General features: G+C 31.6%; 1 protein-coding gene across 5 annotated transcripts; it reads left to right on the forward strand.

Annotated features, from left to right (window-relative positions):
• Nucleotides 1–14,391: 14,391 nt before the first annotated feature.
• Nucleotides 14,392–24,833, forward strand: LOC114401642 (putative 1-phosphatidylinositol-3-phosphate 5-kinase FAB1D). 5 transcript variants are annotated; one of them, XM_028364215.1, is made up of 14 exons: nucleotides 14,392–14,660; nucleotides 14,759–14,869; nucleotides 16,136–16,435; nucleotides 16,543–16,576; nucleotides 16,660–17,298; nucleotides 17,767–17,911; nucleotides 17,983–18,324; nucleotides 19,266–20,111; nucleotides 20,357–20,673; nucleotides 21,068–21,194; nucleotides 21,342–21,479; nucleotides 21,969–23,348; nucleotides 23,563–23,832; nucleotides 24,232–24,833. In XM_028364215.1, the coding sequence occupies exons 3-14, from the start codon at nucleotides 16,195–16,197 to the stop codon at nucleotides 24,544–24,546; spliced, it is 4,794 nt and encodes a 1,597-aa protein (XP_028220016.1). In that variant the 5' UTR covers nucleotides 14,392–14,660; nucleotides 14,759–14,869; nucleotides 16,136–16,194; the 3' UTR covers nucleotides 24,547–24,833. The 5 variants fall into 5 exon arrangements, with proteins under 5 accessions (XP_028220016.1, XP_028220018.1, XP_028220020.1 ...); XM_028364217.1 differs by having other exon boundaries at nucleotides 14,392–14,655; XM_028364219.1 differs by lacking the exon at nucleotides 16,543–16,576.
• The last annotated feature ends 642 nt before the right edge of the window (nucleotides 24,834–25,475 follow it).

Raw genomic sequence — 25,475 nt, forward strand, 5'->3', positions numbered from 1 at the left:
ATTCCTTGAAATTTAGTGTGTTTTGGAACTATATAATATTAGATACCAGATATTAGGCCTCTAGTAAAATTTGTTGTGTATTGTCTTTTTCTACGTTGTTACTCACTTATTTTATGTAGTTTGTGACCCTGAAAACATCAACGGTCCAATTTGAGATTACCCTTATCTATACTATATATGCTAGTCTTTGAGGATATAACAAGAACTCCCCAAATCTAGAATCTAAAACTCAGGACAACAAAACTAGAAGCCAATTTTACAAACTCAGAATTAAGAGTGAGAGGAAAAAATCTGTTATGCAGATAGGAACTCCATTAGTGTCATCAAGGTCTAATCTCATGTACATGAACCTATATCTCTTACTAGCCATTTTAAAAGCCTTTATAAGAAATTGATTTATAAACAATGAAAACAACCCTCAACTAGACATTAGGGTCATCTAACTTTTGAAATATACCTCTAAAAATTACAACATTTTTTATATGTAAAACTTTTGATAATTTATTCAAATAGTTATTCTTCATTATTTTTTTAGTTTGGGAATAATCTATACTTGCATGTATGGAACGTATGATAATTATTGTTATGATAGCATTGTAGGTCTTTTTTTTTTGTCGGCAAAAAAAATCATATATTAAATTATGAATCCAAATACAAGATAATACCTATATATAGACCCAAGTAGAATACACAAAATGAACTCTAGATATGGTTGGTTTCTTGGAATTTATGATATATGCTCATAAATTCCACTACCAACCCACATATACTATCCCATACCTTCATTATATACATGGTGACACCCTATTATCAATATCAAATTAGCATGTCAACATGCACTTCCACAGCCATATATAAAATTCACAATAATGTATCCCAAAGTGACTTGACAAGTTTAACCCAACAATTAATGAAACTAAAGTCATATTGCCATGCACAATCGAGAGCTTATGCACATTTTATGCATGTCATGCCCTTGTGGCTAAACCAAGTTTCTTTATCATTCATAATCTCGTCGGATCAATACTTTTAAACACAAACCTGGGTCAACACTCCACTGAACAAAAGATAATGTTTTCGGATTGGCTATCTTTTGGCTATCTTGATAAATTGTTTGGTTACGAGCACCCCATATAGACCATGTTGTCGCACACCAAACCACCAATCTAATCTTTTCTCCAATAGTTGATCCTCTAAACAAAAAGTGGTGTTAAATATGTTGTTTTGGTCTTCCTAGTAAAATAGTAGAAAGACCCTTCATACGATACCAGTTACTCCACACAATGCTTATATTTGGACAATTTAGCACTATGTGACCCACTGTTTCTATTGTTTCTTCACACCAATGACATTTTAAATTCACTCCTTCACTAAGGACACCCTTCTTTCGAAGGTTGTCTCTAGTTGGCAGTCTATCTAGCAATAATCTCCAAAGGAATAAAAAGACTTTAGGAGGTACCTTTAGTTTCCAAATCAACCTAAAGATAGGAATGGGTGTGTGTTCTAGCTGAGATAATCCACAAATGTCTTAATACATTGATCTAGTATTATATGATCCATTATTCTCCAATGACCAACTCCATACACCACAACCAATTTGTTTTGGTTCATGTCCACATAGCTTTCCAATAAGATTTTGTATCATTATTTGCTCATATTGGAAGCACCTTCGTCTCCACCTAAAGGCCAAATTCCAACCATTTTCCTCCCATTGCCCCATTTAAAAAATAGTGCAATCTTTTTGGTTTGAGAGAAGAAAAAGCCTAAGAAAGGTTAGGTATAAAGGTGTATCATCAAGCCAAGGATCTACCCAAAATTTGAAATTGTATCCCTTTCCTATCCTCCACTCCAAGTATTTTTCAAACCATTTGACATTGTTATTTGCTCCACGTACACTTCTAAGGTCCCTCCACCAAATAGAGTGGTCTCTACCCTCTTCCTCGCAAGCTAACCCCCTTCACTCGGTATATTTAGATAATAACCTTTTTCTACCAGGAATTTTCCTCATGAAAAAGATACCACCGCCACTTTCCTAATAGTGCCTCATTGAACCATGCAATATTTTTCACTCCCAAACCTTTGCACTCCTTTGGTTTATAAATAGAGTCCCAACCTATCTAAGCTATTTTTATTCCTTGCTCACAACCCCCTCACAAGAATTGCCTTTGAATGCCTGTAATTTGTAGTGCAACTAATCATGGCAATTTAAAGAAGGAAAGAAAGAATAAAGGAAGTGAAGAAGTACAAAATTGAGAAGACAAACTCGGCTCGCAAAAGATAAGGACTTGTGTTTCCATCTTGATAGCTTTTTCTTCAATATGTTTATTATCAATGTCCATGTCTCCAATCTCCTTGGATTAGCACCGATAGGTAGCCCCAAGTAAGTAAAAGGAACAGTCATCAATCTACAGTTAAGAACATTCACCCATCTTTCAAGCATCTCAAACTCCACCCCAATCTCTCCAAAGCAACTTTTATTGAAATTAACCTTTAGGCTAGATGTCGTTTCAAAGCATCTCATCATTGCTTTGATAGCTACCACATTGGATAAACATGCATCCCCAATGAATAGCATGTCATCCGCATGTTGCAAAAGATCCACCACTACCTTATTTCTCCCCACCTCATAGCCTTTAGTTGTAGGTAAAGTCCACCTAGATAGTAACTTTGTTTGTCAAGTGTTAACTAAGTCATAAATGGTAATTATTATTAACAACTCATCCTCCAATTATAAGATTTTGTTACAACATTTTATGATTTTGACCACCTTTATTTATAACTTTTTCAATAATTTAAAGTTAGAATAACACAACATTTTTTTTCTCGCGTTAGTATTGAAAAGTAAACAATTTTATTTTTCTAAACTATCTTACGGAATCTTGTATCTCTAGCTATCTACTTAATTTTTAATACTTTTTTTACTATTAGTATGAAATATTTATTAATTTTATTAATGATTAATTTTTGTTAAAAAATTTAATTGATCATTTTTAATGAGATCTCACTCTCACATCAACAAGGTTTGAAATAAATATCCTACTTAAGAAGATTAAATCTAATTTTACTCAGATTGAGTGCTTGTTGATAAATTTGTAATACTTTATTAATACATATCAGAGTAAAATTACAAATAAAGGTTAACGATCAAATCACTCAATTGACACTTGTTTTAATCTTCAATGATATAAGTGTGATGCTGATTTTAGATATTTAATCCTCCAGTTACACTATTCCAATCTAACACCCAAAACAACAATAATAATAAACAAGAATGAAATGCATATGACCGTATAAATTTAATTGCTTTTTTTGTCTATTAATTACGATAAGATAAAATTGCATCCTTCTAGAAAAAGAAAAGAAGATAAAATTGCATAAACAAATTCTAATTGTACCTATCAACAAAAAGAAGGGAAAATAAGTGCGACGTAAGCAACGCCTGAGCCTCATTTAACCTTTCGGATTGTTGAAAATGGAGAGTAACAAACAGTTTTTACTACTTCCAACCAAAAATATTGCGCACGAGCCACGAGATAGCTAGTTAGCTTTGGGCCGTGGAGTATAACAAGTGTATCGTGTACATATGGCAATTATTGGTATTCATGGATCCAAATATGTATGGTACCCCAACCAAAGTCCAATAAATATACATACTTTATTTTACGGTTAAAACTTCTTACATTCCCACTGTTTTGTGCCCCATTACATTCCAGATTAATGAGACGCATGCAGCAGAAATAATAATGAAAGTGCAGGAAGCAACATCCTTATTTTACTTATTTTGGCACTTCAGGTTTCTTATTGGATGGGCTGAAAATTAAAAGATCTATATTAACATCAAACTTTAAATAAATAAAAAAATCAAACGGCCACGAGTTTATAATTATGATAAAGTAGATTTAACTTAACGATATAAAATTATTTTATATCATTATTACATTATCATTAAATTATTAACATAAATAAAAAAAGGTTATATTTGGTTCAATTTAGATTTTAAGTGATTTTTTTTAATTACAATTATTTTTTTTTAATTTAAGATTAAAATTAATCATTTTTATTCTTACTCAATAAAAACATTCTCATAATATACATCCCTTTCTCTATCTTCTGGTGTGGTTTTAACATTGTAATATGTAGTCTAGTATTAGATTTTTTTATTTTAAATAATATATTATATATTAAAATAACGTAGCATAATGAAATATTATTATTTTTAAATTATATAAGTGCATATACTTAAGAAAAATAATAATTTTTTATTTATTTTCTCTAAGTGAGTCTAAAATTATACCTTTTCATTATTTTTTATTTTTAAAATAAACTCTAAAAGTTTTAAAAGTTTTCAAACAATAAAAAAGATATATGTGTGGTGACCATCGATAAAGAAAAAGAAGAAAGATATGTTTGAGGGAAAAAAAATACATTGAACATGGCAATGCAGAAGATAGGAGGAAACCATGACAACGAATGTTTCAGATCTTAGCATAATCTTGCGACACCAGCGGCGCTTTGAAGAGATTATTGTCACCAAATAATTGAATATCAAATAGCACGGTTTTATCAAAATCTCTAAAACTTTCTAGGTGACCAAATTTTAGGCCATGCAGCACTTCCTATCATGATCCCATGCTGAAGCAATAACTAAAACTAATTAATATAATTCAATTCCAAGTTTAAATATGCAATAGTTAAACATCTCACAAATGCAACATATATACTCAGGAATGATAAGAACGTAAAATGTAAGAAGAGATAAATTTTTATTTAAAACTTACATAAACAATTAAAATCAAAATTATTAACGTGAGACTAAAAGATGAGTATGTTTGGTAGTTCAATTAATAACTATATCTCTACGCAACTGGTGTTAGAAATTAATAGACATGGTCTGTCTTTAAAGAGACCACCAATTCTACATGGTCTTTAACTTTTGGGGTACGTATTAGTATATGGTGCCATTTGGCGTAGCGAAATTGACTCTTGGACCTAGTGGTTTGTTCAATGGCCGGTCCAGTTTGGCTACAGTATATATATATATAGGGTGTAAAACATGGATATGGATATGCTACAGTTTTTGCACTATGGAGGGAAGACTCCAGATTTGGTCCCATGGAGCCACCTTGGACCATTTTCTACTTTGGTGGTCTTCATTTCATATCCTATTAAAATTATACACGTTAAAAAATATATTTATAAGAAAAATATACACCGACTCGAAAGACACATAAAAAAATACAAGGTATATATGGAACGAGAATATAAATAATTAAGATTAAATATTAGTTAATGTATTCTTTTGCTTTTCTCTCAGCCAGATATTCTCGAATATTGATCTTTTCATTAGAGAAATTCACTCGACTTCTTACACCATAACCGTGCCTAGGAATCTCGAAACAATAACTAAAAGAGATATGATGAGCCGTCCTGAGAATATAGAGTCCTTCAGATTCACTAAATCATATATGAGCTATATGCTAAACAAATTACATGTTATATTTAAATACTCTAGGATGATATTTCCTTACTCTCAGATATGATCTAGCTAAAAATACGATAACTATAGGATTGCTTAAAAAAATAGTGTGTATTTATTTTTTAAACTTAACTAGTTTGGAATGGCAATAGATAATGGATAATTGACTCAATGAATATCAATAAAAATCATGATGTTTAAGTTAATTATTAGTTTAATAAATATAGGTATAAATGCAAGCATTATGATCTTTGAATACCTTAGTACACACTTCATCCTATACTTATAAACACAAAATTATAATAACAATTCAAAAGTTAAACTTATAGAGTAATCGACTACTGTTTTTTTTTTTGGGTACAATATGTTTGCCTTATAAAAAATTTAAAAAGTATTAATTTGATACTAATAAAATTTTTCATATTAATTCGATTCTTATAAAAATAATGATCCCTAATGATAATTTTATTAGCCGATTTCCTTATATGATCAAAAGGTTTAATTATTTCTTTTATTTTTCTAAATACACTAAAAAAGACATCAAATTATATATATAAGTCTGTTAGTCATATCAAAATTATCATATAAAAAAATTATCGATGTGTTTTATTTTTTACAGAGATCAAATTAATAGAAAAAATTATAAGGATCAAATTAATATGTTTTAAATTTTAGAGGAATTATATATATATATATATATATATTATTGAGGTAATCCAGTATTGTTTTGTCCGCTGCAGTATATGTCAATCTATAGAGGGCTGAGGGGACCTCGACGGAGGCTGTAAAGGAGGCTAGCTATACTAAGTACTAACCATTAATTAAATCATAATGCATGACTATGACTATACTATAATGTATTTAATTTTATCATTGTTACATTTTTATATGGACATGCGTGTAGACTATTATGATTATTGTCTAGCTTGTTGCAATAATAAAATCATTTTATAGTTTATACTTTTTTATTTAGTGTGATTGGAGGTCGAGGATGCGGTAATGCCTATGACTTATGCTATAATCTCCTGCCACCTTCTGATTAAGCCAAGCATCATTTACAGAAAATGATAAGAAAGTTAATTAACTTTTTTAACATATTGAGAAGGCAAATAAGGTAACATCTGTATAGCAAAGGAAAAGTAGTAAAATATATATGATATATCAACAGTAGTAATCAAATGGCCAACTAGCTACTACCCTAGAGAGAGAGCAAATCATGAAACTCCGAAGGAAGCTTACATGCATTATTAGGATGAAGTAAATGGTTAATGATTCAAGAGATTTTGAATTGTTCTAATAGAAAAATACATTTTTAAAACTATCTATAACAGTTATTTTATTTGTCCCCATACATATCATTATCTAAATTTAAAAAATTATATGGTGCGGGTGTCGTTAACCAAATAGCACAAAGCACTTAAGATGCTTGAAACAAATTTCTTAGTTAAAAAATATAATTTTTTTTAAGTTTTAAGATGTTAAATATTTGTTTGATTGTGTTTTTATTTATTAGTTTATAAAAATATATTTTGTAAAAAAAGATTTCAAAAACTATTTTTTTTTTACTTTTAAACAATTTTCGAAAACTATTATTATTAAATAATTTCTTTTGTTTTTTATTTTTTAGAACAAAAAACCGTTTTTCTATAAAAAGCTAATAGACCTCAAATTTCACTTTTCATTTTAATTCATTCACCCATTTTTTTAAAGAGTTTGATTTTTATACACTCTTAAATCAAAATTTATGTTAGTATGACTTGTAGTATATACACTTCTATATTTTCTTCCTCTGTTTGAATTTTAATTTTCATTTTAATTCATTGACCCATTCTTTAAAAATACTTTCAACAAATTCATTCCACGAAATATTTTTTTTGTCATTCAATTTGATGTTATATTTTTAAATAGGGACATTTTTATTTTTTAAGAGGAACGTGTATTATTTGGATTTTTATTTTTTATTTTTGTTACGAAGGAAAAAAAAATGCTAATATAGGTGACAAATTTGGAGAGCCCGGAAGTCACTCACAAATACCAATTATGGGTGCAATTATGTGCTTCCATTCAATACACGAAAACCCCTCACCCAATTACGTTGTTCCATTTCATAATCTAATATCATGATCTTCACAAACTCTTTGCAATAATTCAAAGGATAAATTAATCCATAATGCAAATCCACCTGTGATCCCAATCATTGAAGAAAAATAACAAATCAGCATCTCTTAGATCTCAGATACAGCTTCTAATGAAAAAAAAAAAAAAAGTGGACCAATCATATGTTTCCACTTCACTCATTCAAACTATGATTCCAAAAATATCCTCAGCCGCTAATTATGTTTACCACATAAAATTACAGTGAGTCAGTGATTGCTCTCCAAATATGATTGTAATTTTATTTTTAAGTATAATGCGTGATTTTAGAATACCTGTTCAGTAAATATTTTTTAAAGTATATTTATTATTTTAAAATATAAAAAAGATAATAAAATGCATCACATACTTTCTAATTAATATTCTCAATGTACGTAATTTGTTTTTATTTTTTCAAAAATAACTTTTTTCCCTCATTCTTTAACATCTTAACCTTATAAATCCCCTAAAAAACCCCTTATAAATTCAAAGTTAATAAGTATTTCAAAACATAATTTATTTTTTAAATATAAAATTATTTTTAAATGTTTTCAAAACAATTTTTAAAAGTAAGTTAAACTAAATGCCCACTTAAAAAATATATAAACACTTTTTTCAAACATTAAAAAACTAAAAAATTTCAACCAACAAATATATTCTAACTGTATTTACACAATTGTAAAAAAAAAAAAAAGACAACCCAAACCATTTAAAATATAATCAAATTTATTATATTCTCACTTAAGTGAATAGATTAGTAACATGTATATATGAAAACACACTATATTTATGAATTTAGTTTTGATAAGTTTTTAGTATAAACTTATATATTATTATTTATTTTAACGTTAAGATTTATTTTTAAAAGGGTTATGTGGTTAACGTGAGAAATAAAACTTATTTCATTTCAAGCATTACCTTAATATAAATTAGTTCAATTTTTAACATTACGTTGTTCAAAGTGATATCAAACTCAAATTTCTTATGTATTTAAGCTTTCAGAATGAAAAAAAAAAACATTTATAAAAAAATCTCATTTAATGCGATTATTTAGATTCTTCAATAAATATTAGTCATTAATAAAATTAATAAATATTTTGTACTTAATAGATGACAATGAGTACATTTCCTAAATTTAAATAATTTTAACTTTGACTAGTGATTATTGGTAGGATAATTATACTTAATACCTTGCTTGTTTTAAAAAACATTTGGACCTAGACTCATACTAGCGAAAATAGTATCTTTAACACCCATAATCATAGGAATTAAATACATGAGTACCCATATTTGTACGGTTAAAATACTTCAATTAATTATGAAAACATTATTGATTAAAATACTATTTAGAAATCTTTCATGAAACATTACAAAACATAATTATTTGTCTAAAAACACAAATTATAAATATTATAACAATCTTTTACAATAATAAATTTGTATAAATTTTTAGTTTGATGTGGCGATGATGCACCTTCGATGTTGCATTTCGTGAAGCTTATTATGCTAGTTTAGTCACAACTCATTAACTCACATTTCATGTAATTATAGCAGAAACTAAGACTTGAGTGCGACAAAAAAAGGACAAAAAAGGATAAAGGTTTACTGTTTTTTTTTTAAAAAAATACTATTATAATTATAATTTTGAGTGGTGTTTTATCATTTTATATATAAAAAAGTTGAGTTGTCATTGGTTATACTACTATTTAGTAAGGTTTTACAAGAAAAGGAAGGGGGAGGGGGAATTTTCATTTTAATAAACATTTGATATATGATTATATAAAAAAATACAAATGTTATTTTAATACAAATTTAATGCTCTATTTTTTGTTTTTATATATATTATATAATTCTATTACTCTATAAATAAATAAATAAAATATCCTCCATTCCTTTCCCTTATAAAAACATACTTCCAAATATATCATTTTTATTTATTTAGTCGCATACAAAAGTAAAAGGTAACAAAATAAATAAATGATACGGTGTCTTTTTTTGTATAAGTGATGAAATATTTTTTCACCTTTAATAAAAGACCTTAAATTAGATAATGAATAAATTGATAAATTTTAAAAAAAATTATTGTCCTAAAATTCGACGTTTTCCTCAATTAAAAAAATGCAGTTAAAATCATAAGTATATAATTTCTTTCACAACATAATGTAAAAAAAAATGTTTTGTTTTTTTTTTTTTTTGTCCCCAACTTTCTTCCTTCTATTTTACTGTACCTAGGAGGAATGGAGGATACAGCACGCATGGCCATTAAACTGGCCGATTTGCCCTAATTTTCAGCGACTAATTCTACGCAACGATTCTGTATATATAAATAGATACACGCAACGATTTCTCGTGAATTCAGTTCTGCTGTTGGATATAAATAAAAGTGTTAAAGAGAATTAAAATATTCAAAAAGTTGAAAAAGAAACAGACGTCTAACCTCTTAAATGCAATTGCAAAAGACAACGCCGACTTTTCCAAAATCAAATTCCATTTCGGTTTCAGACCATCTAACGCGTTTAATTCAAATTCCATTTCGGTTTCAGACCATCTAACGCGTTTTATTCAAATTCCACCCCTCAACGTTAATATAATTGCGCCTCAGCCCTCAGGTACTATCTATATTAATGTGAACGTGAACTGATGAAGAGCATTCTAAAATGGATACCATTTACTGTAGATATTTAACATATTATTTAAGTTATATATTCAAAATATATTTGCTATTATAAAAGGTATTTCCTAATATATAAATATTATATATATATATATATTAATTATAATTTAAAAGTTTACAAAATAATAAACTGTCTATTAAAAAATTTAAAAATATAAACTCAAAATAAGTGTAGTTTAGGAAATATTTTTTTTTTTGTAGGTGTATTTTGAGAAAAATTTTAGGAAATATTTTTTTTGTAGGTGTATTTTGCAGAAAAAAAGAATATAAGCATAATATTTCTAAAATTAGTTTTGTAAAATGTATACTTTGAAATACAAAAAGTGCAGTTAATCTTAAATATTAGCTACAGTTAATTTATGTTCATCTAACGTCAACTTTCACAAGTTATTATTTCCGAAGTAAATAATTAAACGTTGAAAATTTGTCCTTACCCCCTTTATTGGTCCCACTTCAGCATGTAGCTACTTTTTTTGAATTTCAAACTTAAATCCTATTTTAGTGTTGGATCCACCTCAACAAATATGTATGTAATATATCTTCATAATTTTATCTCGGTATCCTCTCCCTCCTTTTAACTATTACGTTTAAGTTTAATTTTCAAGTCAATTTGCTCTTAAAAATAGATACATACATATATATATATATATATATATATATAATATCTTCGTAATTTTATCTCTCGGTAACCTCTCTCTCCTTTTAACTTTTAAGTTTAATTTTCACATCAATTTGCACTAAAAAAATAAAGATAAAAATGTCTAGCATGAGATTGTAGAGTATGAATATTGTGGAAGATAAAGAATCAATTATCAAATAAAATTTTATTTTTTTCACCGGTTAAAATATTTTTTTTATCCTTATGAATATAAAAATATTCGTAATTCATTTGTTTAAATTTTTTGTTTTATTTTTCATTCTTAAAAAATTTAAATATATATATTTTTTTGCTCGAATGGAGGTTAGGTAACCCAAACCTATGTGTGTTTGGTACTTTGTATACAAGTCAATCTATTAGCCATTGGATGTGACATGTGTTAAAACTTTATCTTTTATATGTGGATCACAAACTTGCTTTCTACATGCACCTTGTTCTTCAAGCGTCGACACCAATTATGTAATCCCTTCATTATTGTTCTCGATCTGCTTCACAACAATGGTTGCAGTGCTCTCCTATGTGATCTTGGCCTCATTGCAAATCCACCACCATGGCACCTAACCTCCTAGCACCACTTTTGAGTTGCTCGATCTTCCTTTTTATTGTTTTTGTTTTTTCACATATGCACCATTGTGACTCCTCGACACTTTCTTTTTCCGCCTTAACCTTGTTGGCAACTCTCACCACCACCACGTCAATGACCTTCCCTCGGTCGCCACCACTACTGACACTGAGTTGTTCTTCTTCATCCTTTTGATCTAGTCCTTTGTCAACGACAATAATCGAAACCTCCCATTTGTGTCTTCCTCTCCTAGCTTGATGTCTTCATGCCATGAACGTTGTTCGTAATCACCGTGGAGAGAGATGAACCCCATATATCAGTATGCACATAATCTAGAATTCCCTTGGTGGTGTGCTTCACTACACTCTAGTCTATTTCCCGAGCACACAATACTCACACAAGTTTATCTTGCAACTCTAAACTTCTTTCAAGAGTCCTCTCTTGTGAAGCTTTATCATTCCACGCTCACTGAGATGACCCATCACAAATGCCACAATCTGGTAGCATCATTTTCATACTCAACAGATGCAATTCAGCCTACAACTGTGCTCCCTTGAGTTTGTCTGCAAATATTTCCTACTGTTGTACTTTCATCATCACGGTATCCTTGTCTCCACCAATTATGTAACTAAAACCATTGTCCTATATCAAGTGAGATCAAATTCTTTCTCAATTCAGGGATATGTCAGACGTCATCACATAACGTTCTTACTCCACCTTCCATAGCAATTTGAACCTGTCCCATACCCATATAGACACTACCAAAATTACCTGACTATGGTAAGAACATCCAGAATCAAGAATTCATGCATTTGTCAACAAGGGTTACATTAGGATATATCTAATATACGCATACATTATCTTTAAACCACATACATTATCTTTATGTGTACATCGTCTTAACACACATACATCTTTATGTGTTCATTATCTTATCCGCCACGTGTAATATTACACATTCCACAGAGGCTTTGTCTCGCACCCTGCTCCGTAACCCAACAACAAGTGATCATTACACTCCACTTCAACTTTGTCGTGCCCATCAAATATGAGCCATGCACAACAATCTCCACCTTGATGAATATTTAGCCTCATGGAAGATAAACAACAAGTCCGCTTCGTTATGTCTTGGGTTGGGGATCCTGTCACATCCAACATTGAGCAACATTCAATAAGTCCAAACAGTGCTTAAACTTGTCAATTGTAACTGCCTTGATTAACATATGAGTTGCATTCTTTGAAGTGTGAACTTTCGTGAACAAAATCTAACCAAATGTCATCAACTCCCTGATCTTGTGGAACCATGCTTGGTTTTAGCATGATACACCCGATTCTTCGCCAAGTCAATAACACTCTGACCATCACAATGCAACTAAACCCCTCCTTGCTCAATGCCCAACTCCTTCACTAGTCCTGCTAACCATAAAGCTTCCTTGCTAGCCTCTGACTACCATGTACTCTGCTTTAGTCATTGACATTGCCACAAAAGACTAAATTATGGACATCCAACAAACAGACCCACCTCCAAAAGTAAAGACATACCTTATTGTAGACCTATTGTACCCTTTAGGTACCTTAAGATCTACTTCAATGCTTTACAATGTTGCTTTCATGGGTCAAACATAAACTTGCATACTTGACTTACAATGTGTCAAATCTGATTTGGTGCACACTATAACATACATCAAGCAACCAGTTGTACTGACATATAAGAAACCTGTGACATGTACTCCACCTTAGTATCTGTCTTCAGACGTTGATCTACAAAAAACTTAAAAGTGTTTTATTTCAAAATCACAAGTGGAGTTATGTGAATAAGAAATTTAATTTAAAATGTGCACCCAAAAACATTTGTGGTCCAATTTAATTAATTTGTAAGTCTCTGAATTATTCAATAATCTTTAATTAGGTTTCTTTTAAACTATTTTTATAAATGAGTTTTTGTTATAAGGTGAAGCTAAAGAGACTTATGAAAAAAAAATATATTTGAGTTGAGTGGACTAACAAACATGAGAATAATGGTTGAAAATATTAGATTCAAAACTTACAAATGTGAAAATATTAACATGGAGAGGTAAAAAAAAATCATTATAAATTTGTAGAGATGACAACATTGAATGCATGAACTAATTAAGCTAATCAATTAAAAAAATTCTAATGACGTAATTATAAATTATAAAATGATTCAGGGACTTACAAATTAATTTATTCATTTTGTATTATAAACTATCAAGTAAAATATTTTAAACATTTTTTTACATATTATGTATATTTAAACACATCTTTTAATAAAATATTGTACTTGATATATAAAGTTTTTTTATTTTTATAATATTTTCTTTTGAAGATTTTGCACTAATATTTTTTTTCTAATTTATTAGGTTTTATCCGTGTGATGCAGAGATAAATGTCTTTATTTTAATTTTTTTATTAATGGATATTGACATTTGTAAAAGGATATGATAACTTTACTTTTACTTATTTTTTATTTATTTAACTGATGTTATATGAATGATACACGAAATACACGAAAACGGGCAAATCTTGAAATATGAGAAATCTGGAGGTGTCTAGTTGCAATATCAAGGCATGAAAAAATACCCTTTCACATCGATGACGCGTACATAACCACGTATTTCGACAAAGATTACCCCAAAATCTAGCGTATGTAAACTGTCAGTATAGGGTACACGCTACCCTCCAAGCGAGTAACAAATAAATATCTACCATCCAATTTCCATGTAACATTTTCTTGTAGATAGGAAAATTTTGAAGAAAAATATAAATTATAGTTTTTTTTTATTTTTCGGGCAAGCAAATTGAGTGGGTTCCACACAGGTAAAATTTTCTTCGTTGTATTTTCTTATTCTTTTTCTTCCTCTTCTTCTTTCTTCTTCTCCTCTTCACACAGTTCTCTTACTAATTTTTTCTTCCTTCCATTCAGCAATTCTTCCATTCTTCATATCTCTCCTTTCTCTTGCTTACCCTCTTCTCTTTCCTCCAAAAAGATTTCGACTTTGCCGGCTCGGTTTCTTTGACTCCTTCACACCAAATTCTTTGCTTATTGCTGAAAACGGCAATTTTGTGGCTTTAGGAGCTCAGATTCATTTGGGGGTCACATCCTTGTATTTGTTTTTGGGTTTGCTTTGACGGTAAGGTGTGCATTTCTTCCTATTCTTTTAAATTATTATTTTCTTTTTAAATTTCAAATTATGGGCTCTTATTTTAAGCCTTGATGGGAACTGAAAATGGCAGCTTTCTCGATGAATCCTGGTCTAACATGGAGGGTTTGATTGGAAACAGAAGATTTGAATGAGTGCTTGCCTGATTTTTGTGGATCAGTCTTGTGTGGTTCCCTTTTTGATAGTAATGTTCTTTCTGCTTTGAGCTTTGATTCATTTATTCACTACTGTTTCAAAGCTGTGTCTAGCTGTTGGCAATGTTCGTTCTTTTATAGATTCCAATTCAAGATTTTGGTTTCTCCTCTCAATCCTTTGTCAATGCACTGTTTACAAATGTATCTGGAATTGTAGTCCTTGACTGAGTTTTGCACTGTCTTGTGTTTTAATTTCTGTGTGGCTAATTAATCTGTGTCGTCTCAGTTGTTTTTACTTTGGTACTAATTCTTTTGTTCTTTTATGGGTTGTTTGCTTTTGTTTGGAAATAAATATCACCAACATATCACCTTAAATTGATGATTTTTTTTTTCTTCTTTTGTGCACTGTTAGACTAGCGATATTTTCCTTATTCGTTCTCTCGATGGAAACCGAGCTTTCCTTCCCACAAGCTTTGTTTGATTCAACTTGCTGCAAAATTGTTCTGTATTTCCCGTGTTTATTGCATCAATCCATGCAAAAGGGCTGATTTTTCCCGTTAGGTGAACTTCTTAATATGCTTTATCATTTTCCTGTAGTCCATGAATTTCAACACGCTCATATTTTACAGAAGGCTTCCTCTCTCTCTCTGAAAATGTTTTCATAAAATAAAGTAATTAGCATAGGCAATGATTTGTTATTTTTTATGATCTTTTTATACTCCATGAAGCACTGAGGGTCTTAAAACAATTCTTTGATTCTATGATTATATAAGAACGAATATCTGTTTGATATCGAGTGCTATTTATATGGTTTTAAATAGCGGTTGCAGTGAGTAAGAAAACCTTTACATTGCGGGAAAATGCGGCTGATGTGGCCACAATTGCAGTCCTGATGCGGTTGCGGTGAGTCGAAATACCTTGACGTTGTGACCACAATTGCGGTTGCAGACCAATATTTAAAACCATAAGTGCTACTGTGAATTCCGGCATTTGTTTATTTCGTTAGATGATGCTTTTTCCTCTTTCTTTTCATTCTTTACATGTTACAGTTTTTTTTTTTTTTTTATGTACACATTTCAATTTGAATATGTAGTGTTTGATAACTATTACTTTACTCCGAAGGAAAAGTGAACTGAAATTGAATTTTATGCATCTATATATTTTTTTTCTTTGAAAGATTTGATTTATTCTATTTGGTCTATATAAGGAGTAGGAATATTATCATATTGACTTTTGGTGAGTTTTATGAATTAGTTAAACAAAGAGAAAAAAGAATTTAAAAACTCACTTAGTATTCATACTTTTTGTTGTACCAGAATAAGTGATCAAAATCAGGCCTCTTTATAATATAGTTTCTGGATCAGTGTTGGATCGGATGTGTAGTATGTGCCATTATTGTGGTGTGGGCTTGACAGAATCAAATTTTGACAACAAGAAACAGGGAAATGAGAGTAGTCTAAAGTTGAATGGTAAAGTTTCCATTAGGCCTTGCAAATCTTGTGGAGAGAAGCTAGAGCGAGCAAATGCGAAATGGCATAGTACAAGTCCATATGCAACACCACTTATCAGTCCAACTATGTCATTGCTAAGTACTGATAGCTGTGTCTCCACTTGCAGTAATTACTATCCCTCTGTCCTCATTTTATAGTGTTGATGATATTAGTCTTATATTACAAGATGGTCTTTATATAACCCAGTCTTTCTTCAATATCTGATATTTCAGGTGAGTTTTCAGTTGATGTGAACTCATCTGACAGGTACTTAGCTATGTCCAAACAGAGGTGTGAATATAATGCTTAACGTAGCTATGCTCAAATACTTGCTTTGTTTCTTCTATTAGGAATAGTCAAGAAGAAAGTTCAGTTGAAGGCATTGTGGAAGAGCTTGATTATAAGTTGAATGGTTCACAAAAAGTGATGGAAAACAATAACAACAATGAGGGTTACACAGTGAGAGATGTGGAGATTGCACAAAACTTTCAAGAAGTAAAAGCTGATTTTTCTGAAGAACCTATTGCATCCTCTGCTGTCGAAGAAGCTGAATATTCTCTTCCTGATGATTTGGATGTCCAAACTTGGGAACCTCCCGAGCCAGAAAACCCACAGGATGATATGGAAAATAGTGTGACTTGTAATGACGATGATGAAGACCAGGGCCTAGGGATTGCAAACTGGGGTGAGCCTACCTCTATGAGTAGTTCTGAGGATGAATTAAGTGGGAGCTATAGGTTCAAAGAGGAAAAACAAAAAGCAATGGAAGAAGTAATGAATGGGAAATTCAAGGCACTTGTTGGTCAGCTTCTTAAATCTGTGGGAGTTTCCTCTTCTGATGAAGGTGATAAGAGTTGGGTGGACATAGTTACATCTTTATCATGGGAAGCTGCTTCTTTTTTGAAGCCTGGTGCAATTGGAGGTAATGCAATGAATCCTGATGGATATGTTAAAGTGAAGTGCATTGCTGCTGGTTCCTGCAGCCAAAGGTAAAAAAAATATGTTCATTAAAAATTTGCTTTCTGGTATTTCTATTTATTGTTTGTATATGCTTGCACTAACTTGTAAGGACCTGGTGGTACATTTATTTAAGAGATTTTTTGTTTCAAATGCATAATGGTTTTATGGTGCTATGCTTAGGCTTTTGAGAACTCATTTTGCATTATGTTATTTTTAAGGTGTTTTCCCCCCCTTAGCTATTTAAGAACTTTTTCTAAAAATTCTTTTCCCTATTGAACACATATAGAGTTCAATTATTGTTGATGTTTTCTGTTTGACATTTCCTTTAGCAAATATGTTTCATTTGTTTTACTTTGATATTCTTTTCCTACTATTTTGAACACATAGGAGTCTTGCCTGTCTCATAAGCATTTAAATGAAAATTGAGCGTATAAAAATTAGCATACAATTTTATGAGTCACAATAGCAAATTTTAAAGAAAATATATTGTGTTGCAGTCAACTAATCAGAGGTTTGGTCTTCAAAAAACATGCTGCTCACAAGCATATGCCCACTAAGTATAAAAATCCAAGATTATTACTGATTAGCGGTGTGCTTGGCCATTCTATCAATGGGCTGTCTTCCTTTGACTCCATGGACCAGGTAACTTAATTAGATTGAATTCTTTCCTTATTAATATTCCATTCTCTGGCTGATTATTTTTTCGCTTATAGGAGAAAGATGATCTGAAATCTAAAATGGATCGTATAGAAATGTGCCATCCAAATGTTATATTAGTGGAGAAAACTGTTTCTCGTGATATACAAGAGTCAATTTTGGCAAAGGGAATGACACTTGTGCTTGATATGAAGCTTCATCGTCTAGAAAGAGTTGCACGTTGTACTAGTTCACCAATTTTATCATGCGATAATTTGAACGGTCAAAAGCTAAGACACTGTGACTTTATCTATTTTGAGAAGTTTGTGGAGGAACATGATGCTGTTGGTGAAGGAGGAAAGAAGCCCATCAAGACTTTGATGTTCATTGAGGGCTGTCCTACACGTTTGGGCTGCACGGTATGCCATTACTAGTAACTTGGAAACTTTGTTTTCTTATTTATTCTAATTCTTAATCTTCCAAACTATTTAGACGGATTCTTTATCTTTTGTGACACTGCAAGTTTGCATGTGTTTATTGACATTTATTTGAACGCACATGTGCTTGTATAATGTATAGTTGAACATTCTGTCTCTTTAGCATGCTATGGTTATGAAGCATCAATGTAGATGTGGTTACCATACTACACTTACAGGTGTATTAGTGTATATGGCAATATATTAAATAATGAAGTAGCATTTTTCATATATGCTGATGCTGGTTTTCACTTCGAAACTAGATCTTAGAAATATATGAAACCATTTACGTATTTTTTCCTAACAGCTAAAGTCTCTTAATGAGTTTTCTAGTTATATTCCTAGTCAATGTTGGACATCTTAACACATCCCTCGCGCCCAGGATTGGACATCTAGAGCCTCAAGTTTTGCAGGATTGAACATCCGAGGGTGGCCCGATACTAAGACTAGATAGAATTTATATAAAACCATTCGTGTGTCTTCACCTAATAACTTAAGCTTTTGGGATAGTTGGTTCATGACAAAAAATAAAATGCATATCATATGGTTGTTGTATACTATGGAGCATGTTTTTTAAAACTACTAATGCTCTCATTTTTCAATGAACGGATGTTTCTATATATCAGTATAATGCCTGAGGAGTATTTTCTGACTTTGGTATACAATAAATTTTAAATCAATTTTCTTCATAGTTATCAGTGCAGTATACATTTGATATTTATTCTCCACCTTGTGCTTTGTTAGTTATGGTGTTTATGGATTTTTTCTACCATCGTCTACCATGATATGAAAGTGAAATTATAGTTTATGGCCTTTCATCCTGAAAATGTTTTTTTATCTAGAGTTTTTGATGTTGTTAACTTTGGCTTTACCTGCAATTGCAGATTTTACTGAAAGGTACACACAGTGATGAACTGAAGAGGATCAAATGTGTCATACGGTATGCAGTTGTCATGGCATATCACTTGATCCTTGAAACCTCTTTTCTTGTTGATCAGAAAGCAATGTTCTCTACCATTCCTGCTGTGAGTGTAGCAGATATCTTGCCAACTGATAAAAAATCCCGTGATTCAGCATCCATTAATTCAAGCATTCCATCTCTTGAGTATTCTACTGAGAATGGAATAGTTAGTACTGATATTCCCATATGCAATGGACTTCATGAAAAAAACACCAATGGTTTAAACCTTGGATCGGAGGAGTTTTCCCAATTCTCTTGTGAACCATATAATCCAGCCGTCTTTTCTGGGTTCTCAGCTATTTCATCTTCTCTTAAGAAGGTTATGGGGGACAGTTTTCCCTTTGCATCTTCCGCTCCTTATCAATCTTTATCAGCATACTTTGGCTTCAATGGAAGGAAACCTGATGGTATGGTTAATGAGTCAATTTCTGTTTTAAACTCTCTAGAGGCTGATGAAAATACCACGATGGAAGCGAAAAGTCATTCTAATGAAGTGAAGTTACTTAATGGTGGACAATCCCTGTCTTCACCTGTGCACTTAGATTCCAATGGGAATATAAGTAAAGATGATGGAAATAATAGAAAAGAACTCCAAAGTAAAGATGATATCAATGCCGTGTTGGATTCTCAGAGTATTTTGGTCTTGATGTCTAGCCGGAATGCCTTAAGAGGGACTGTATGCCAGCAAAGTCATTTTTCACATATTATGTTCTACAAGAATTTTGATATTCCACTTGGAAAGTTTCTGGAGGAAAACTTACTCAATCAGGTTTTCTTTGCTTTTTCTCTCCCCTTTCATTGCTTTATTTAGTTGACTAATGGTAATCATATGATAGAGTGTGATTCTAGATAAGTTCATTTGATAAATCTATACTTACAGTTGACAAGCATGTCGGGAATGAAGTTTTCAAATGCAATATCATTTTTGTGTATGTGAATTTGTGTGTATTTTCTCTGCAAAATGAGGTTGGACTAGGTTTTTGTTCTAACTAATTGTTTTTGTTTTATATACAGACAAGACTTTGTGATGCTTGTCAAGAACTGCCAGATGCTCACTTTTATTATTATGCTCATCACTATAAACAGCTTACTATACAAGTTAAACGCTTGCCCCAGGAAAAAAGTTTGCTTGGAGAGGCAGAAGGGAAAATTTGGATGTGGAGCCGTTGTCGAAAATGCAAGTCTGGTTCTACAAAGAGAGTATTGATATCCACCACTGCCCGTAGTTTATCATTTGGAAAATTTTTGGAGCTTAGCCTTTCTCACTATTCTTCTAGCAGAAAATTGAGTTGTGGACATTCTCTTGATAGGGATTTTCTCTACTTCTTTGGGTAAATTGATCTGCATGTTCCTTTTTATAGTATAACTGCTCTGTACTTATTTATGTTTTTGTTCAACATGTTCAATATTTGATTTAGAAAAACAGATTTAGTGTTTATTAGCATGTCTACCTAGACTTCTAAATTCTATTGATTATGAATTAGGCTATTAAGTAACATTTAGTTGATTTCATTTTGTACTATTACAAATTTGAAGTGCTACCCAAATGCCGCCTTAAGATTTAGGCATGTACCTCACTGTGCCTATGTTTATTTTTATATTGTGCTCTTTATAGACTCTGACTTACTTGTGGCTTAATAACTTAAGGAGGGTTGGCAGTATGTTAACCTTTCATGTTATCTATCATTGATGCTGAGTTTTATTGTGTCTTTCCTTATCATGCAGATTAGGTCACATGGTTGCAATGTTCAGATATTCATCTGTTGCCACATATACTGTGTCTATGCCTCCTCAAAAGCTAGAATTCAGTGGTGCAATAAGACAAGAGTGGCTTTCAAAAGAGACCCAGAATGTATACTCCCTATTAGGCTATTCTTGTATAGATATTTCTTTGATTTGTACTGGCTGAAATATTATTGTATACATAGTTGGGCATAGTTATGTTCTTAATTCTCATACATTCCATGCATTAAAATTACCTTTTTCCCCCTGTTTTAAGGTGTATATGAAAGGCATAACATTATTCACCGAAGTTGCAAACTGTTTGAAGACAATACAATTTGATGGCCTTGGAGGATCAATTAGAGATTTCTCTGAGGTTGAGAAAATGTTAAAGCAAGAGCAAGAAGAATTTGAGGTTAGCTTTCTGTTTGGAGAATGATTTAGACATTTATTTTGACAAGGAATCAACTTAAGTCCTAATTCGAATGTGCTTCTAAAAGTTGCCAGCCCCAAATCTCTCTTTTCTAGCCATAACCTCAAATTTGGACATTTGTTTGATATGGTATGCCATAACTTATTTAAAACTATTCTCTTTACATTATTAATAATGAAACTAAGATAATAATACATGGAATGGAAGTGACAAAGTCTGATAGAAGTAGTACAATAAAATTTTAAAATTTAATATTGCTATTTCTAAAGATCTAATCAGAAGTTTCATTGCCAATGCAAGATTTAATTTAGTGTAATTTATGATGTGGAAAGATTTAATTTATCGCTAGTTATACATTATTAGATTTTCATTTCTTTTGATTTCAGGTTTTTCCCCTTAATGAAAGCTTTGCATATTGTGAGTAGTACGAGTATTGATGTCCTCTTCCTTTGACTTGTGTTATGATAACAGGCAAACATCAAGACTGTTGTTGCTAAAAAGGGGGATCCAGATCAGGCTGCCTTCAAACTTCTCAGTTTAAACCGATTGATGTGGGATCTTTTGATTAAATCCTATGTGTGGGTTCGGCGCTTGTACCCATTACACTCATCTGATGTCTCTGAGAAAGTTATGCAAGAACACGATTATTCAAAGGTGGAAGGTACTGCTAGTAGAGAAACTGGGTCTATGGGTAATTTTATTGAAGATGGGAATGCCAATGTAAAAATTATGTTTGATACATCTAAGCAAGTAAATGAACTACCAATAAAGGAAATTCCTATCAGTGGGCCTCTTCTAGAGTGCAATGAACAGGCTCATCCATCTAACACACAGAATGAAAGGATACCAATTGTTGATGATTTGAGATCAAGGAGATTGTCTGACCAAAAGTTGAATTTGAGTCTGGATGTTATACCAACTCATCTTGAAGTAGGTGCAAATTCTTCAGGTTCTACAGATATTCAAACTAATCATTTGGTTTCTGATTTCAAGATATTAAACAAAAGTGCTTCCTTGCATTCACCAATTTCTAACATGCTGGATTCAAATGATTGGTTCTGGAAGCCATTTGCTGACATTCGGCAGATAGGCATAAGGGAACTCCAGAAAAGATTATTGCCAAAATTTGAATCTGTAAGCTGCTCTATTGCTGAATATATGCCCACAGCAAATCAATTAATCACCGAGGAAGGTACAAGGTTGCATATCCCTCTCAAGACTGACAATCATGTTGTGTCTGACTTCGAGGGTGAACCCTCAAGCATAATTGCTTGTGCACTTGCGTTATTGAAAGATGCATATGAGGTGTCAGAAGTTGATGATGAGGATGACAGAAACGAAAGTGGAATAACTTCAAACTCAACAGAAAGTTTGCATGGCTTGACCCATGGCGCTACCTTAACTTCTTCACACTCATTTTCAAGAAGTTCTTCAGATTCAGATTCTGTGCATTCAGCAGGAAGCACTTCTTCAGAGGAGTCACGAGCCTCTCGTGCTACAGAAAACCATAGCATAGAGATTGCTATGGGTTATGCAAAATCACTTGGGAGGGAAAAATATTCAGTGATATGTCATTATTTTAAGCAGTTCCGTGAACTTAGAAATTGGTGTTGCCCATCTGAGCTTGATTTTATTGCTTCTTTAAGCCGCTGTAGGAATTGGGATGCCAAAGGTGGAAAAAGCAAGTCCTATTTTGCAAAAACACTTGATGACAGATTCATCATAAAAGAGATTAAGAAGACAGAACTTGATTCATTTTTGGGGTTTTCTTCTCTGTATTTCAAACACATGAGAGAATCATTTGAATTTGGCAGCCAAACTTGTCTTGCAAAAGTCTTGGGGATATATCAGGTTGGTGAGCTGTTTGTTCCGTATCTTTTTCTTTTCCATTGGCCAACTTTTTCTCCTGTTTAGGCTTACACATGTCTTTGTTCCCTGAAAATAGTTGTTAATAGGGAAACTAAAAAAAAACAAAATGATATATTTTCAGGAATAAAAAATATATTTAAGCCACTGTTGTATTTTCTGGCTTCATAGAATTTTAAGCATTTCAATCTCAATACAGGTTACTAAAAGACACGTCAAAAGTGGAAAAGAGGTTAAATATGACCCCCTCATGGTGATGGAAAATCTTACCTACAATAGAAATATTACACGCCAGTATGATCTTAAAGGTGCTCTTTATGCCCGGTACAATTCTGCTGCCGATGGTGCTGGAGATGTTCTTTTGGATCAGAACTTTGTGAATGACATGAATTCTTCCCCATTATATGTCAGCCATAAAGCAAAGCGTGTTCTTCAACGTGCTGTTTGGAATGACACATCTTTTCTGAATGTAAGTCTGCATTACAAGCAATATGCCTATAAGCCTAACTTTTCTCACTGAAATGTATTTGTCTGAACCAATTTCCGTGTCTAACATTGGGTGTACTTGGTAGGATGGAAACGAAGGACTATAATATAAAAGGAAGGGACTGAAAATAAAATTGACAATTTATTTAACATGATCTATATTTTCAAATACGAGGAATTGTTGTACCTTTCCCTCATTCCTCCCCATTTTACCCTACTAAAACACTTGTAATCTATAGGACCATAACTGGTATTTCTTCCTAAATTTTGAATAAACAACATATATTATGCCAAAGTTCATATTTTTCTCAAATTTGTTCTCGTTTTGGACTTCTTTTCCTGCTCATCTTTTTGTTTATTTCATTATTTGCTCAATCTGCAGTCAATCAATGTGATGGATTACTCCTTGCTTGTTGGAGTAGATTCTCAGAAGCACGAGCTTGTCTGCGGGATCATTGATTATCTCAGGCAGTATACTTGGGACAAACATCTTGAGACATGGATGAAGTCTTCACTTGTTGTGCCAAAAAATGTGTTGCCAACTGTAATCTCTCCTAAAGAATACAAAAAGAGGTTCAGAAAGTTTATGTCTACATATTTTTTGAGTGTTCCAGATCACTGGTGTTCCCAGAAATCCTCCAATCCTTGCAAACTTTGTTGCTCAGGGGAAGAAGACCCTTCCCAGCAAAAGCCCTAGCACAAGATTGCCAAGTGGTTTCTCTGTTCAAATCTTTTTGATTCAATTTCTCAAAAGAAAAAAAAAATACAAATTGAGAATTTATGCAAGTAGTTAGCAGTACTGTATATAGACAGTCAATATTGATTATAAATCTAGCCCTGCTATTCTGCGATTTTTAGCGAATTTCTAGGGATGCTGTCATTTACAGGTCCACCCTCTCCCAGTATGAGATGAGTAAATTTTTGTAAGCCTAAGGTAAATGTAAAGGTTTATTTAATCAATGAAAAGTACAGTTGCTAGCTTTCCTTTGTACCCTTCCCCTAATTCTTTTTTTGTTTGCCACTTTACTGACTAGAGTAAAAAGCACATGCTTTAAATTGTTTTTTTAATCAGCTTGTTATTGCTATTTGTCTGAACAGTAGTGTTGCATGCTAAACAAAAAGCGCAAGTTAGAATTTGATAAGAAATATGGTAGATTGCATAGAATAATGTGATAGGAAATAGTAACTCAATCACTTATTATATATAAAATATTCTTTAAAATTAAGGATATACATGGGTCGGTTTAGGTTAGATTTGATCAAATTCGTAACCAAATCCAATCAAACTTGAATGGTTGATTTGGATTGATTTTTCAAGAAAAAAAAATCAACTCAAACCAACTCATTTATATATGGTTTGTGTTAGGTTGGATCAACAAGTCAAAACATTTAATTGTTATTCTATTTTAAAAATATAATGTTTTTTATTGGCTAAAATTTTTATTAAATAAAAAATCGTAATATATTACTTATAATTATTACGTGTAGTCAAATAATGAAAAAAAGATTTGGAGAGGAATTACATTGTTGTTTGTTATAATCACCAAATAAATTAACATGTTTTGTCAAACATGATTTAAAAATTAAAATATAATAAACAAGCATTACACACACAAAGCCTAAAAA

Source organism: Glycine soja, chromosome 20 (genome assembly GCF_004193775.1).
Source record: "Glycine soja cultivar W05 chromosome 20, ASM419377v2, whole genome shotgun sequence".
Classification (NCBI taxonomy): Eukaryota; Viridiplantae; Streptophyta; class Magnoliopsida; order Fabales; family Fabaceae; genus Glycine; species Glycine soja.

What these genes read in the sequence shown, in the direction of transcription:
- LOC114401642 (XM_028364215.1), top strand. Translation starts at nt 16,195, where the DNA reads ATGTGTAGTATGTGCCATTATTGTGGTGTGGGCTTGACAGAATCAAAT. An exon ending in GCTGGTTCCTGCAGCCAAAG is followed by an intron (nt 17,299 to 17,766) that starts GTAAAAAAAATA and finishes ATTGTGTTGCAG; the next exon opens with TCAACTAATCAGAGGTTTGG. An exon ending in AAGTCTTGGGGATATATCAG is followed by an intron (nt 23,349 to 23,562) that starts GTTGGTGAGCTG and finishes ATCTCAATACAG; the next exon opens with GTTACTAAAAGACACGTCAA.